This window comes from Genypterus blacodes, unplaced genomic scaffold (genome assembly GCF_046128005.1).
Source record: "Genypterus blacodes isolate CSIRO-AG114 ecotype Tasmania unplaced genomic scaffold, CSIRO-AGI_Gbla_v1 ptg000012l_1, whole genome shotgun sequence".
Classification (NCBI taxonomy): domain Eukaryota; kingdom Metazoa; phylum Chordata; class Actinopteri; order Ophidiiformes; family Ophidiidae; genus Genypterus; species Genypterus blacodes.
In genome coordinates, this window is record NW_027466826.1 from 7186833 (window position 1) to 7203773 (window position 16941).

Genomic DNA, 16941 nt, shown 5'->3' on the forward strand with positions numbered 1-16941 from the left:
TGCTTTTGGCTGCCAAAAAACCTTGGGTGTGCCTTTCAGCGGTTTGTTTCATAACCTGCTGGTACAGATCTGGCAGATCCATCCCATCTTGTGATGCTCTCTGTGTTTGTTCAATGTCCCCCCCCCCCAACCTGCTTCACTGTCACCTTATAGTATATTGCACTAAACTTTGCTGTATGTCATATATACACACGTGTATGCTGTAGTTGTATAGATTGTCATTACTCGTACCTCACAGTCAGATGCACATTGCACTTTGTAACCTTGTCCTCCTTATGTACTTATACTGTCATGTACTGTTCCCCCCATTGTATGTACTTCATACCCCTTATTGTGTGTACTTATCGTGTACTTATTATCTACTTGCATTCTTGCACTTTTCATTCTTGCAATAGTTGGGTGATTTCTGATTTCTGGTTCTTGTTTTCATGCTGTACTGTAACTGTTGCAGTAATTTCCCTCGGGATAATAACATTTAATCTTATCTTAGATAGATAGATAGATAGATAGATAGAAAAATAGATACATAGATAGATAGATGCAAATTCACTCTTAAAAGTGCAGTGTGTGTGTGTCAGAGTGAATGCTTCCAGGCTTGCCTGACAACTTTAGTGCTTTTGGCTGCCAAAAAACCTTGGCTGTTCCTTTCTGTGATTGGTTTGTGTCATAACCTGCTGGATCCATCCCATCCTGCCTAACATAACAGCAGTATCTACAGGGACATCTCCACCTGAACTTCTCTGAGGGTGAGTCTTTACACTCATTTGGGTTGATTAGACACATAAGATGATCTAAACAGAACACGGTTGGAATATTATGTAGTAATGTACTGAGAATTCAAAGAATGAGGCTTTGGATAAATGTGCCATATAAGTCCACCTAGTTATAAGTAAAGAGAGGAACAGGGAGTGCCAGTCTCATGTGTAGTCGGGGGTTATTTGGTTGACACAAGTCAAAGCACAGTGATGCTCTCTCTGTTTGTTCAAAAGTTTACTCAGGGATGAACTCTATAGATAGAGCATGATTTCAAGAAGACTTTACAACCAATAATTGATCCAATAATTAATTTTCTCAGAAATGAACGTGGACCCTTCAGGTGCATGAGGGAATTATTGCACAACTACTTCAGCTTTGTTGCTTGAGCTCTTTGTTGTTGGTTACACAAAAAACCTTGTTCCTTGTTCCTTGTTCCCATCTTGCCTAACATAACAGCATAATCTACAGGGACATCGCCACCTGAACTTCTCTAAGGGTGAGTCTTTACACTCATTAGGGTTGGTGTGACACACATGAGATGATCTAAACAGAAAATGATTAAACTGAAGAGAATGGGTATTATATTTTCGTAGACTTTTCTGCTGCATTTTACTCCTGTTGTGCTCCAGATCACCCATACAGTACTTGTTCTTAAATGGACGTTGATGCAAGGATAGATTCTGTTTTTAATTATTTCCATATTCCATTTCTTTTGCCTGCCAGAGAAAAATTTCTGTTTGATTAGACACATTTTTTTTTTTTAATACATTTTTTCCCCTGCAAATTTAAATGTCTTTAAATACACATTAACATGAATCCAACATATTGTAGTGAACAGATAAATGGGGGCAGAAGACGTTATCTTTCAGTCAGCAATGCACACATTAAGGACTCACAGGAGCTCTCTCAGGCTGGGCACCTGTTCATTCACAGCACAAGACTAGCCTAGACCTGTCCCTCCAAGCCACCTGTACCGTCCTGTCCCGGAACCGTCCCTATCGCTGCTGTGCCAGTCACGAGGCCGCATGTTACAGGCTGGCTCTGTCAGGTTCCCCCGTGATTGGCAGAACCTATTCAGTCTCCTGCTGACTGAGATCCCAGATACACAAGACGCACAATGCAATATTACTGAAAAGAAGATACCTTTGTAAAAAAAAAAAAAAAAAAGATCAAATAAGAAAAAAAAAAACGACGATGTTTAGTTCACCAACAAACCCTTTTGAAATCTTTTTTGCAAGATATTCCTGGTCTAAAACACTGCAGCCAGTACTGAGGCCAGTATATTATTATGCCAAGTGTATGGACATTGTTATGAGCGAAAATGGATTGTTTTGTTGCTTGACCACAAAACTCCACAAATTTATGAGAGGTACCCTCCACCTCAGAAGCCACCCATGAAAATGCAAGTGGCGAGGCTGCACCTGCTGCTGATGTAGCAGCTGATAAGGGTAAGCGCAAACCAGAGAAGACCCGAACATACAATACAGATCATTTTCTGAAGTTTGGATTTACCTCAGAGGAGACAGATGACATTGAATTACCAATGTGTCATTTGCTCTACTGTGCTGTCAAAGGAATCTATGAAACCATCAAAGCTGCAGCGTCACTAAGAGACAACCCACAGCCACTTAAAAGACAAACCTGTTGAATACTTCCAAACTAGTCTCAAATCCCCCCAAGGTCAACAGACATTGATGAGAAAGCCAAAGTTGGTGAGCTAGCTATGAAATGCTCTTATCAAGCTGCTCTTCGGATTGCCCAGAAGAAACAGCCAAACACACTTGGAGAGGATTTAAGATTGCCTTCAGCAACTGACACAACAATGAATGGGAATGATATTGACATTAATACGTAAACTGAAAACTATTCCAGTGTCGGACACAACCATTGCTCGCCGCATTGACGAGATGGCATCTGATGTGAGGGTGCAACTGATAGAGAGGCTGAGGTTTGCAGATGCATTCGCATTACAATTGGATGAATCAACAGACGTGTCAAAGGATGCACAGCTTCTGGCATTTGTGCGCTTTGTTGATCAAAAGGAAATGCAGGAGGAACCTGCACCACCTTGCACATGTTTAAAATAAAAACATGAATATATGAACCTGTGTATTATTTGAATAGCTCAGAATTCAATGCACAATTACAGGATAGCTATGTTTATACATGGCACTAGGCCCAGTTTGATATAAAACACACATTTCTACAATATATAGTAGGGGGTCAGTTTGGGGGTCCTTGGCCAGAACAACGTTAAAGACCCCTGACGTAAATGATTGTTGGCTGTGAAAATGGCAGCAAATAAATTACATTTACTGTCCCACATAAGCGTGAGAGAAAGAACAAAGCCAAGTGAAAGTTGGATGACCGGAACGAGGCAAGATGCAGGCAAAGGACAACGACTGAACCAGTGGCTAAGACGACAACTGCCACAGAACAAAATAAGCTGCGCAATATGTGGTCATGTGACAGGAGTTATTGACATGTTGATTAGACATCTCAGGATGCAGGTTAGGTTTTTTTTTATATTGTACTTAACAAGTACAATGTACAAGTTCCATGTCTGTGGAATGAGCAGGAAGAGGTGTGGTGACAAACGAATAAAGTAAATCCTGAAATTTAATCAGTTACAATTTGGTTATCATATGTCAACATTTCCACCATCTATTTATCATTGCAATGTGAAATCGTCAAGCCAAAAAGTAGACACTGAGACCCAACCTGGTGTAGGGGCAAATACCAGTTCTCAAGCATTAAATTGTGAGGCCTACCACACAGGTCAAAGCCTGAAGATAAGCAGGATCCTTTGTCTCAGGACAGAACTATAAAACTATATCACCCACTGTACCTGGGGTCACTCCCTTTTTCACATCTTATCAGTGGGGAGCTATAAAAGGTTTGATTTGTCCCCAAGACTTTCTCTTTCCGTGCTACTGCTTGACTGCTGAAGACGTCAAGAGAGATCTCTCTCCCTGAACAAAGGCCCAAACTTTGTTTCAGTGAACACCTTCTTCCTCTCTCTAAACCCGTGGAGATCCCCCCCTTTGGTTGCTCGACCCAACTGGATCTTCAACACAACGGACTGCTCGACTACCTCTACGGTGAATTACCACACAGACGTAATTCCACCAAGTAAGGCTTAGACGTCTGGGCAGACAAAGAGTTAGGAAGTGATATTATGTGCATTAGATATAGGATACCATGTGTTCTTAACTAAGCTTAATATTACAAGCGTGTTCTTTAATTTTTCCTCGGTGTTAATCAACACCGATTGCATGTGCGCCGTTCTCTCTCTCTCTCTCTTTCTCTCTCTCTCAATCCTTTGTTCTGGTAAACTGCTAATGTGCTACACCGGCGTGTGTCTGACTGTGATGTTGTGTATTGTAAGCCTTGCTTTGAGCCTCTCAGCCTGCCTCACAAGTTACCTGAATCAAGACTGTCTCTACCCCATCTTCTGCCATGTCGAGGGGCAGAGCACACTCTCACACACACGCACGCACGCACGCACCAGCACACACCCACATATAGGGAAGCTAGGAAGAAAGCCGCCATCTTGGGACCCCTCCCATTCACATGTGTTTAGCCGCCATTGCTACATAGCCTGTTTCTAAGCTAGATCCCGCCATCTTAGTTTGATCCAGATCCTACTAGTGGGCGTGTTATAACTCCGCCACTTCCTGTACATCATTCCCTCCCACACGCACACACACACACTCGCACACACACACACACACACACACACACACTCCAGTTTTGTCTTCCTTGCATTCAAATCTGTTGTTGCCTGAACTTCTTGACATTGTTTATGTTTTCCGGTTTATTTTATTGATGGTAATGACCTTAGTTATTATTGTGAGTAAATAATATTTTCATATCTTAACAAGAAGTGTCTGAAATTGTTTGCTCTGAATGTTTGTATGATTATCAGCCTCTACACGCGTCAAGTCTCACCCTTCTAGACTGATTTCGAGCGCAAAACTAATCTTTAAATTATTCCCGTTTTATTAATTTATTAGTTAATCTGATAATTTTAATTGATAATTAAGACTTATGGTGAATCTTTAAGGTTAGGTCAATTATCTGCTATCTTGGTTCCCTGTGCCAACAAACAGGGTGGTGCCCCCAAGGACTTTAATTTATTAAAGTTATTAATTAATTATTTTATTTTTATTTTCTTTTATTTCATTTTTGATAGCAATCTTTGATAAAGCAATATCACCTACACTGGGGAGGCTGAGGATTAGGGACCTCCACATGTTCCTCTACTTAGCACACACTCTCACTCAAACATACTACAAACACTGCAAATACCTTATTTAGTGATAAATACCAAAAAAGAGAGAGAGCTACTGATCCCCCTTCCAGTCACATGGTAGTCAGAGAACAAGCAGGGTGAATGACAGTCCACCAATAGCTGGCATCACTTAGCTCTGATTAATAGGGAATTCAGACTGCTTGCTCATTTACTGTATCATTTTAAACTGCCCTGAAATCCATTACGTTTCATGTCAATATTGCATTAATTGAATAGAATTGGGTTTGATTAATTTGTGCTAAAACCATTGGGAGCTGGTGCCCCAACGAGTGCAAATACGGAACAGTATTCTCCTACATTGTCAATTATTTTGGAAAGAGATACAGTTTGTGGGCCTAGGTCAGTGGGGTAAGACGGGTTGATTGCGATTTTATTTCTCATAAAATTTCATCACTAAGGCATAATCGGTGGACTACTTAGCCTTGGCTTTTAACATGTTTCTTATTGTTTCATATTTCCATGTTTTGCCTCCTTCAGGAAAGAGTCAGTACCATGTGGACCCTGAGTGTCACTGTTCTAAGAGCTGAAAACATTCAACACCAAGATTATTGTAAGTAAAGCTGTAGGATCCAAATACCTGTAACATGTTGTACCTTTTAACATTTACAAAGCCTACAGGATATGTACTTTTATAGTACAAACTGCTAAAAACCTGTGTTCATAAACAGGTTCTGAAGCCGACTGCTATGTCACCCTGTGTCTCCCCTCCGCATCCAGCAAGACCTACAGGACAAAAACTGTGGCAAACAAACAAAATCCAGAATGGAATGAAACTTTCACCATCCACACCAAGAAAAACCTCAAAGTAAAGACACCATACACTGACGTCCATGTACCAACTGATACAAGACAATCAAGTACAATCAACACAACCTCTTTAACTTCAAATGGAGAACTGGCTGGAATTTTTAAAGAAGCCCTAATCAGTTGAAAGTATTAAATTTTACACTTAAATCCATGACTGACTCTTTGCTCTTTGCAAAGAGCTTAGAAGGGTTGGATCTCTCCTCTCAACTTCTACATATCATTGAACTAAACTCCTTCCGAAGGGGTATTTTCAAGATCAAAACAAAGCAATCAGCTTAACATCATCAATAAATTGCTCTTGATAGAGCCAAAATGTCCTGCAGAGGGCCCCTTTACAGTTTGTTGAGTATTGAGTAGGGAGCTGCGTATGAGTTTCATCTGCTGTCATTACAGAACATTCTGGAGATAGTAATGTATGATGAAGACCCCATGAAGCCTGACGACGTGGTTTCCTCATTGGAGTTTGACATTGACAACCTTACTGTTGGGAAGAAGGAAACCAAGGAGTTTAGTCTCAAGGAAAAGGTGAATTAGGATATTCATATGAGCAGTAGTACTTTCTCCAACCATGTTTTTACACTGTCACCCATTAAGTTGGAAAAAACAATTATTCCAACCGTGCATTTGACCTGCAACCTATAACAATACTGTCTTGTGCACTCCTCTAGTTTATTCTCATAGACCATTAGATGAGGGTGCCGAGGCCGAGTGACGGCTAACTTTTAACGATATGCTAAAAAAACTAAACCCACAGTACTTGACGTATTGGGCACCCATGCTCTATATGATGGAGAATAACAATTTAATTGCAGTGGAAGGAAACTACTCCTGGCCCAATAACAGAATCCAAGACCACAACTAATGCTTTTAGTGCAATTACTGAGTAGTTTTTTTTCGAGAAATCTGGCTCCATTTCTGTATATTAACATATGTAAATAATTGGATTTTTCCAGGTACTTGAGTCATGCCAATTGTCATTCTTAAATGTTGTGAACTTGGCATTACTCTTAATTTGACATAATCATCACCCTCACAGGGATCATGCCAAACAGGTGTACAACAAACCAACTACTTTACTTTGTTTCCATGTTCTGTAAGGTTAAACTCTTTCTGGCTTTGGAGCTACAAAAGAGGTAATTGATTTTCATGATTATGTGCTCTCATCCAAAAACAATAACCTTTTTTAGCCATCAGAAATTACCTATTGTGCTCTTGTTTTTTAGAGAGGAGAACATCCCTCCACAAAGTGTAAAGGTGAGGTCAACAATCATACACATCCTATTAAAGGCATTCAAGTACAAATATATTCAGATATAGTTAGTCAATACGTGTGCAGGTAAGTTTGCTTTGCACATTTTTGACAAGTCTAATGACAGACTACTATCTCAGCTCAGACTTGACACTAATGCTCAGTATTTGTTATTTATGCATTTTGAGAAATAATCTCTGATGATGCAGATGAATCTCAATCTGTCAAATTCATGACTTTCTTGCAGGGACCACTGTAAACCATGTCTGCAGCAGGATTAACTTAACTTTACTGTAACGATCGACAACAACTGGGGTTAAGCTAAAACAACTTTGCATTAAATCCCAAACAGAGGACGTTTAAGGATCTGTTCATAACTTCTCTATCAGTTATAATAACATTTAACATGCCAACAAGAGAGGTACTGCAGGTATGCAAACTGATCAGGCAGCATAATGGAGCCACTTTTCATAAAGGTTCATTGTTCATTTAACAGAAAGAACTTGTTTCCTACTTGACATTGAACACCACTGTACGAAGAGCAAAAATCAGAACCCCCCAAGATGGTAAGTTAATGCCAAACCTTTAACCAACCAACCACAAAATAACACCTTTTTACACACAGGGAGCTGCAACTGATTGTCGTGCTTTTTGACAGGGTCTCAATCCAACTGGTTTGTCACCCTGTCCCTGCCTTCGGCTGCGGCCACAGCCTGCCGGACAAAAACTGTGTCTAACAATGGCAACCCGGAGTGGAACGAAACTTTTACCTTCAGGTTCACCAAAAACACAAAAGTGAGCTCACTCACTAGTGGAATAATTGTAAAAAAAGTAGCTGCCAAAAGTGAATGTTGGGTTTTCTTTTGTGTTTTTTGTTTACAGATTATAGATTCAACTGGGTTCAAATTATGTATTTAATAATTGGTTCAAATGATTACTCTTAACTTGATCTAATATAGCTTCTGTCTTTGAGGAGCTTTATAAACATAAACATCAAGCAACTGTTTCCCCAGTGTGTTATGGAGATCAAGCTGTATGATGAGGATCCCCTCAAGAAAGACAACATGATTTCCACACTGCTGTTTGACCTTGAAATCCTCAATATTGATGCAAAGGAAACCAAGATCTTTTTGCTGAACTCTGAGGTAAAATGAACATGGAACTATGGAAACATTGAAATAACACCTTGCCATAAAACAATATATCAAAATGTAGTCCCCCTTTACTGATATGATATACTTATCTTTGTTTTAAAGCTAAAATTGGAAAATTAAATGGTCAATTATCAATTTTAATGTAACAAGACAAGATCAAGTTTTTAAAAGTTTGCCCACTGACTATGGCCACTTTCAAGGCTCAGTGAAATGTTGAACCTTGTATCTATTCATGACACACCAACACAGAGCAGTAAACAGTGGACACACTCTCATTGAAAATCAATCAAATCTGGAGGCCCTTTTGTCTGCCTGAGCAGTTTTTCATGACAAACTGAAAGTTTGTTTATGCTCTGTGTCATTAGTGGCCTTTTTCCATTATTTAGCCAATTTAGGGAGGGGGGGCAGCTGGTTATTAGGCTGACTGACTGATTAGCCTATTAACCAAGCCTTTGGGTGCTTTGTAACTGAGCTGAATGTAGCTGAAACAAAAAGCACATGCCCGAAAGAATCTTATGGCATATTTAAACCATATTATATAACAAGAAAATAAATTACATGCTACTCTTATCTGCATGTTTAAAGGCAGATGACGAACTTGCGGTGGAGTTTGAGGTACTGAACAGGTAACTAAGTTTTGTATGTTAATTTAATTTCATGCTGAGTTATAGTGTCCCAATATAGAGTTTGGATGGTTTAAAGCAAAACTATTTGTGTTTCTTTTTAGTGAGCAACCCAACTCTGAATACATCAGTAATGGCATCCTCATGGTAAGGTTTTTGACACATAAAGATATAGTGATGTACTCTGCTCACTATGCATTCAAGTACAGTTCACCTCGGAATGAAAGTCCACACACAATGAGGGAACTGCTGAAATTGTCAGTATTTGTGTATTTTTCACATATTGTACGTACTGATTTAGATTATAACATTAACACATTGCACTTTGTTTCCTAGGGTGGCCCATTCTCTGTTTTGGATGTCAATGTTGAGGAGCTAACAAGCAGTGACAGTATGTAGGCTACTGACAATTCTTTTGCCTACACTGTACCAACAGTACTGAATATTTCATTAATAGAATTTCTGTTCATTTACTAACTACATTACACACCAACTGCCTGTATATACTGCTTCTGATATAATGAATTATAATGAACAATTACAAAATACACTTATAATTAAATTTAGCTCAAAGAATCAAATCCACCAGTCAGTGTATTTGGCAGACTAAATTAAAGTCCTTCAATGACAATTTGTAACCACTATGGTCACCACATACCTAACATAACCATACACCTAATGTAACTATTCAAGAAATTAGACAAAATCCAGAAACTGATGTTATTGCATCAATCCTCATAACAAATCAGTCTGACGAGCCTGATTGTGCACTAGTCCAAAGAGACTAAGAGAGAAGATAGATTAAAGATTTAAGATTTGAGTCCAAGTGAATCAAACAGAAAATGAAAATTTGGGAGACATTGCTTAAATGTGATGATTCCTGCAACAAAAAAAAGTAGCAGAAGCCATTGTGAAGCAGAGACTAAACCTGACAGGACTGAAGGACAATAATGCCTTGAGTAGTCATCATCAGGACAAATTAATTCAACTTTACACAAAGAAAAAGTGTATCTTTAAGTTTTCACAGATTTTCATTCTTTTCCAGGCATTAAGGACAAAATGCTGACATTGAAGGGAGCCTACATGGAGAATCATCCCCTGAATTCACAGAAAAGCAACCAATTGCGGTACTACATCAACAGGGACATGCAGACCGCACTTGGATTGGTGGTGAGTTTTTGCCCTCATCCTTTATATACAAAAATGAAAGACAAGAATGTACAGTAGCCTGTACATTCAGCCTGTACATACATGTCTTAATTTGCTCTGTGTCGTTTGAAGGACTCTGATACTGCTGAAGCTACCGCTGCTGCTCCGATGGTAACTTCTGTAAAGATTGAGCCACTGGAAGCCAACACGAAACAAAAGGTGTCTCTGAAAATTGAGGAGGTAAATCAACTCTGTTAGTATTAACCCTTACAGGCGATGTATATACCTATATAAAATGGAAACCAAATACGAACTTGGCAGACTTTCTCCAAGATTCACAAAACATTTATCAAAACAAATGCTGAATTCAGAATCCACTCAATCAATCCACTCTGTCAATATCAGTTGCAATGATTCCTGAATGAGTATGGTATTTAGTGGTATTTTTCCATTGACACAGGGGACAGTGGATTTAGAGCTGCACACACATGAAAGGTAAGGTGTTTCTGCCAGCCTTGAGGTTGTAGAGTGGTTATTTCTGAGTGTGTGTGTGTGTATGTTAACTCTAAATCCTCAAATTTTACTTTGCAAACCTTCAGTGAGGATGAACCCCTCGCAGTACGCCTTCAGTCAGACATCCCACCACAGGAGAAAGAGTTCCTGAAGAAGAGGAAAGTCATTGTGGGACAAGGTTTGCAGAAGCTACTAAACCTCAGCTCTCCACCTGAACCCAAAAAGGTACAATGGAACTCTTTAAACTACATGGCTTAATGCAGCCTCTAGGGCACTACACTGGTTGCTGCTGCAGTATTTCTGTACCTCTCACCTGTCAAATGTTCCCTTTCTGTAAAATTGGAGTGGGTATATGTTTTATTAACACCTCTGTGTCCTCTGCCTAGATGCCAACCATTGCACTGGTGGGTTCAGGAGGTGGAACCAGAGCAATGACTGGCCTTCTTGGTAGTTTAAAGGGGCTCAAGGAACTGGGAGTAGTGGATGCTGTCACTTACATCACTGGAGTTTCTGGCTCCACGTGGTGAGTTAGCCTACTATTTTGCTGAAGATTTGTCATTACTTGAAATCAAAAGATTGAGACTCTTGACCTAGCAACTTTCATTCAATCTAAGGCTGTATTCAGACCTGCTTTGTTTGGAGCGCTTATTCCTAAGCCGGGAGCACTTCCCGCCATAGATCGGGTCGCACGGGTATATGTGAAAAAGGCGGGGAAGCAGCTAGGAGGTACAATGCCTCGTAGAGATTTGGGCAGACGGACATACTGCTCAGATGCTGGAGAACGCGCACAAGAATATCAGGGTGTTCAAGCTGTTCAGTGACCGCATGAGGTTAAGGGGCTTTTAGCGTTCAGTGGACCACACATGCTGCTGATGAGCGATTTCCGATTTGTTTGTGATTTTGTCTAGGCAAAGGATTTTGACCAATCATAAAACAGTTTGTCAGTGCATGGTGTTTGTTAACAAGTCTCGGAGCGCTCCTAAATGTTACTGTTTGAATGCATATCCAATTCGGAACAAAGCAAACCACAGACCTGAATACAGCCTAAGTAACCTCTAAATGTCTAATTGCAGTATGTCTGTTGTTTCTTTATTATTTTACCCCTCTAAACAATACATTTACCATTATCACAGGACTATGTCTACCTTGTATCAGGATGACCACTGGTCACAGCAGGACATTGACTTTTTCATCTCAGCAGTGAAAGAGAAGGTCTCTAAGAACTTCATAAGTAGTTTCTCCTATCACAAACTCAAATACTACTATGATGAAATAAAAGCAAAAGAGAATGATGGTCACACCACGTCCTACATTGATATGTGGGGCCTTATCATTGAGCATCTTGTCTTTGAGAAGGTAAGCAGCACCACATTATACAATATATTTCTATAGAACTTTTGAATGGGGGTTTTGCAGACTAGATATTTCCTCTATTTTAAATAATCCCATTACAGAAAACCACAAGTACCCTATCTGACCAAAAGAGCACAGTGAACGAAGGCCAAAACCCTTTACCCATATACTGTGCTGTCAATATGAAGGATGGGATAACAGACAGTAGCTCTGAAGCTGGTAATATTGTTTATTTCTCTGAATTCTTTTTCTCCGATATTTGGCCAATGGACCATTGATGAAAATGAACTATTCCGGTAAACGACAGATTTTTGTCACTCATTTAATTTCTTTTTAGAGTGGACTGAATTTACACCCTATGAGGTTGGAATCAAAAAGTATGGGGCATTCGTCAGAGCTCAGGACTTCGGGAGTCATTTCTTTCTTGGTCACTTGATCAAGAAACTTCCAGAAATGCGCCTCCCATTTCTGATGGGTGAGACCATCGCTACTCCAGCTTGAATACGCCTGCTCCCTCAGCACACACCAGTACAAAACAAAATCTATGTTAATGTTTTTTCAAAATCTATCACGTTAGGGATATGGAGCAGTGCCTTTTCGATGAACATAGTTCAACTGTTGGAGATGGCAACAGGAATCAAGCCTACTTGGATCCCTTGGCTTGGGTCTGATGTCGACATAATAGGTGGAGTTTTCTTCTGACCCTTGGATGTTTGACTTTGACTGTACAGATTAATGTTTTTTAACAGTATTTGTTACTATTCAAATTTCTCTGCTGGATGATGCTGGAAGCATGTTCATGCACAATATTTAACATCTCACTAAAATCTGGTGGCTCAGAAGCGCCCCCTCTGGCGGACAGCCCCGTCCAGCTCTGCAACTTTGACATTTGAAATAATCAATAAAACAATGAGCTTAGCAACACTGCCAAACCACACATCAAAATATCCAGCGCAATGCCCTCAAAACATGCCAGAAACCGTATGTTTGGGCCTCCCATGGGTGTTTTGTAGAAGTCTGTATTGCATGTGTGTACATATGCTATGACAACAAGCACACCAACTTTCAAACAACAGCCATTTAATGCTTTATAAAAGAGTTTGAATGTGTTATTTCACCACGATAATTTAGTTTATAACCTCCTAAAGCAATGGAAGCCTCAAACCATGCACACATGTGGGCCAGCCACGAGCACAGCAAGCAAAACTGGGTATTTAAATTTTGACTAAGGCTGTCCCGGAATAACCCTAACCCTATGTACAGGAATATCCCAACAATGGCAACTTTGATTTTACTCTCCAAATACACAATAGTCTGACTGGGAGCAAAAGTGACCAATTACTTGATCATTCACGTGGATATGACCCACTATCACCCACACTGAGTTGATTGATGATCATTTCATCAAATGCAGAGCTTCTCAATTCCAACCCACTATCACATGCTCCAATAGGCTGTTGTTTGGCCAAGGTGTTTCACCGTGGAGCCATAGCGACCACAGCATATTTAAAGGGACAGCGTTCAAGCATGTAAAATGGCAATTCTGAATGTGAAATACAATAAACATTTTAGATTTTCTGGAGAGGTCTTCCTCTCCAGAAAATGATCATTTGATCATTGCAAAAACTGGTCCAGAAGGGTCGACTTTGGTACCATTCTGTACAGAATGGCTCAGAGCACACGTCTATGCAGCTTGGAGAAATCTATTACTCATGGAAGGTTAAAAAACACAAGCAAGATTCATCATTACTGCACAAAGAAGCTGAGAGCAGTCATGATCCAGTTTGCAAACACATTACCTTTTCTCTATTTAAGAAATATAACTACGGCCATGTAGTGACACCCACGTGGTTGACAAGTATCTTACTGTATGTATGTGTGTCCGTGGTGCTGCCTGCTTTTGACAGAACCGGAAACAGAAGTGAATGCTGAGGAACGGACCGTCCTAGACACATACGTCTTGGGTCCAATCACAGCAATCGGAAATATGGCGACTAATTTCTTCAAGACTCGTCCAATCGTTGCTGAGATGTACAATTTCATGCGTGGTCTCCTCCTGCACTGGAACTACTGTGAAAACAGCAACTTTCTTGCCTCGAAGGGTAAACACTTACAGTCCAGTTCCTAATGTGTGTGTGATTTATACAGTATAGTTACATCTGCCCCTACTCTTTTTAACATTTAAGAAATGTACCAATGTCAGATTTAACTTAATGCAGACAGGTGTAGTTCCGGACAAAAATGTTTCAATATTTGTAGGTCAATTCATTGAATTTAGTTTCTGTGTCCACGACTGCACACCATATTGATTTTTTTTATTAGACTTACATTCTTAAGAATCATTTTCTCTTTCCAGAGAATCATGTAGATGCCTTCCCAAACAACCTGACACCCAGTGACCCAACACTGTGCCTGGTGGATGCCGGTCATGCCATCAACATCGGCTGTATACCAGTCCTGCATCCAGAGAGAGATGTGGACCTCATCATATCCCTGAGTTATTCATGGGACAAACACTTCCTGAATGTAAGCAGAATTAAGGTAGAATAGGGGTTGGTCAGAAACAGAACATACAGTATTTCCTGAGTTTGTTCCATGTCTTCCAGGTCATATCAAAGACAGCTGCCTACTGTCAGGACCATAGCATCCCCTTTCCAAGCGCTGACTTTGCCAGTATTGAAGAACAGCCTGAAAGAGAGATCTACGTCTTTGAGGACAAGGAGAATCCTAAAGCTCCAATAGTGATTCATTTACCAATTGACAACATCACATTCAAAGAATTCAAAGAGCCAGGTAATCCATTTCAACAGTACTGGCATTGTATAACTATACTATTTGGATTGGTGTGCACACAGGTTGCTATGTAAATATTGTTATGCAACCATAGCTTGTTATGAGTTGTGCATATGGCCTTGCCAGGAGGGTGTTTTTGAGTGTATCTATGATGCTGTGGGATCATAGATAGCTCTAACACAAAGAGTTAGAGCTTAAGTTAACTCTTAGTTTACACACCTCCACAAGGTACATCACACCCAGTAGACAAAAGCTGGGGTGCATGGAAAATGTAGTCGGACACATCAGCAGCCAGATGCAAAGCAAGCTGTCACTTCAAAATAAACAAGAAATGAATACATAACACAATGGGTTTACTAATACCATTAGGTTATCATTCACATCACAGTGCAGGAATAGCCCAGATAATATGGCAAGGAACATTAAGGTAAAGAGACTTTCATCACATGATCACAGTAATACTCTGATACCAATCACATGCCATAGTTTAAGTCAAACAAGTTAAGTTACAAATGTAGTTGTCCAACAACACAATCAATCTGCTGATGTGATCAGAACTATTCTATTGTGTATTATATTGCATATTAGAAAGAAGAGTTTAATGAACTGTTGTAATATGACTTAACAGGCAAAAGACGGGAGACAGAAGAAGAAGTCAAAGCTGGGCAGGTGGATGTGAGCAGCATGGGGTCTCCATACAGAACCAAGCATATGACCATCTCAAAGGAGAATTATCAGGCTCTGGTGGATTTGACAACTTACAACATCCTCAACAACAAGGAGATCATCCTGGAAACTATCCGCAAAGTTGTGGAGAAGAAGGCTTCAAAGGACTAGATTAGTGACAAGTGTTATGCTTTGAAAACTCAATGACAACACAAGCCTTTGGTGAGAGTTCACACAGCTAATATACTGAATATTTACTGTAACTCTTTTACAGGATACTTAATGAGGTACCTGCATTAAAAATTACCTTTCCGCTTCAGAACTGCTGGGACTCAAACTTATATCAAGCTTTATCATATAAGTTCACTAATAGAGAAACCAAAGACATATAACAGAAGTATAAATAATTCTTGGTGGAAGTGCAACCTTTGATTTTCTTTCAATCCAGTTGACAGATTCTGTATCAACAAATTACTACACATTGAATGTTCAACTCACTATAGATAACATTTATAAATTGTTTTGATAATTAAGACATTTTCTTCAAAATTCTCTTTTACTGGGCATGTCTGTTAAGTCTGTTTATTTCATGCACCTTACTAATGTGATTTCATGCTTAAAATATTGCCTGAAGCTATGCAGCATAGGTATAGATTAATCAATATGTTGAACAACCATTTATATATAACACAGGTTTGGTCTGCTGTCTGTTCTTTAAGATTCCAATAAATTCCAATTAATTAAACAATGTCAGCTCAGATCTGTCCGCAAGGCATATGCCGTCAAGAGCCAGGTCTCTGACCCCTGCAGTATCACCTCCATCTCCAGAATAAGAGGTGTTCCCTTTGCAAGAAAAACTTAAAGTAAACAAAAATAGTCGTTATTAATCGACAGGGAGCCCGAGTTGATGGGCTAAAGAGCCGCGGGTTGCCCCCTGCTATAAAGGTTCTATAAATCTCCTATGGTAAAAGCAGTGATGTGGGTGTGTTACCATGGGTCTGGCACCATATCCTTATAAGATGCGGATGTGCGCAGAGAGCGTGACCAGTTCAAAACAGGATTTGGTGGATCTGCCACCTTAAATCAACTACAAGGACAGCATCCTGGAGAGTATTAACATCTACTGGACAGCGCCCAAGACACAAAACACAGTGTATATTGAAGCTCTACAATGAGTTGTAAAAGGTTTGACATTTTAGAAGACATCCCTTTCTTTCCTCATCATCCATTACTCTTATCTGAAGGATTATTCTGTTGTTTTTTAGGTATTCTTATAATGGCAGCATGAAACGATTCCTTTCTGCTCACTATCTAATCACACAGGACCTGCAGGAAAGAAGGCCTTTCAACACTGAATGATTTGTGAAGTTTATCAGTAATAACATTATATAAAATCTATCAGCTTTGTTTTGGTTGTGATGTTACTAATAATTTTCTGTATGTGACATTGCTTTCACCAAATGCATTTGTTCTGATCAGGAGTCCTTGAAAGTATCCTGCAGAACAGGCTTTGCACCTCCTCCATTCACTTTCTGAGAGAGAGAGAGAGAGAGAGAGAGAGAG

At 39.8% G+C, this 16941-nt stretch overlaps 1 protein-coding gene across 3 annotated transcripts; it reads left to right on the plus strand.

The window, feature by feature from the left end:
* The first annotated feature begins 660 nt into the window (after window positions 1-660).
* Window positions 661-16402, plus strand: LOC143012804 (cytosolic phospholipase A2 beta-like). Of its 3 annotated transcripts, XM_076166132.1 has the most exons (27): window positions 661-746; window positions 1213-1252; window positions 3757-3857; window positions 5549-5621; window positions 5740-5876; window positions 6272-6403; window positions 6977-7011; window positions 7102-7132; window positions 7624-7693; window positions 7786-7922; window positions 8141-8272; window positions 8867-8907; window positions 9009-9051; window positions 9241-9295; window positions 9950-10074; window positions 10186-10293; window positions 10514-10548; window positions 10653-10791; window positions 10953-11089; window positions 11700-11922; window positions 12021-12138; window positions 12257-12394; window positions 12497-12604; window positions 13827-14021; window positions 14276-14445; window positions 14526-14712; window positions 15341-16399. In XM_076166132.1, the coding sequence occupies exons 4-27, from the start codon at window positions 5564-5566 to the stop codon at window positions 15547-15549; spliced, it is 2763 nt and encodes a 920-aa protein (XP_076022247.1). In that variant the 5' UTR covers window positions 661-746; window positions 1213-1252; window positions 3757-3857; window positions 5549-5563; the 3' UTR covers window positions 15550-16399. The 3 variants fall into 3 exon arrangements, with proteins under 3 accessions (XP_076022247.1, XP_076022254.1, XP_076022238.1); XM_076166139.1 differs by lacking the exon at window positions 661-746 and having other exon boundaries at window positions 1231-1252; window positions 15341-16402; XM_076166123.1 differs by lacking the exons at window positions 661-746; window positions 1213-1252 and having other exon boundaries at window positions 3758-3888.
* The last annotated feature ends 539 nt before the right edge of the window (window positions 16403-16941 follow it).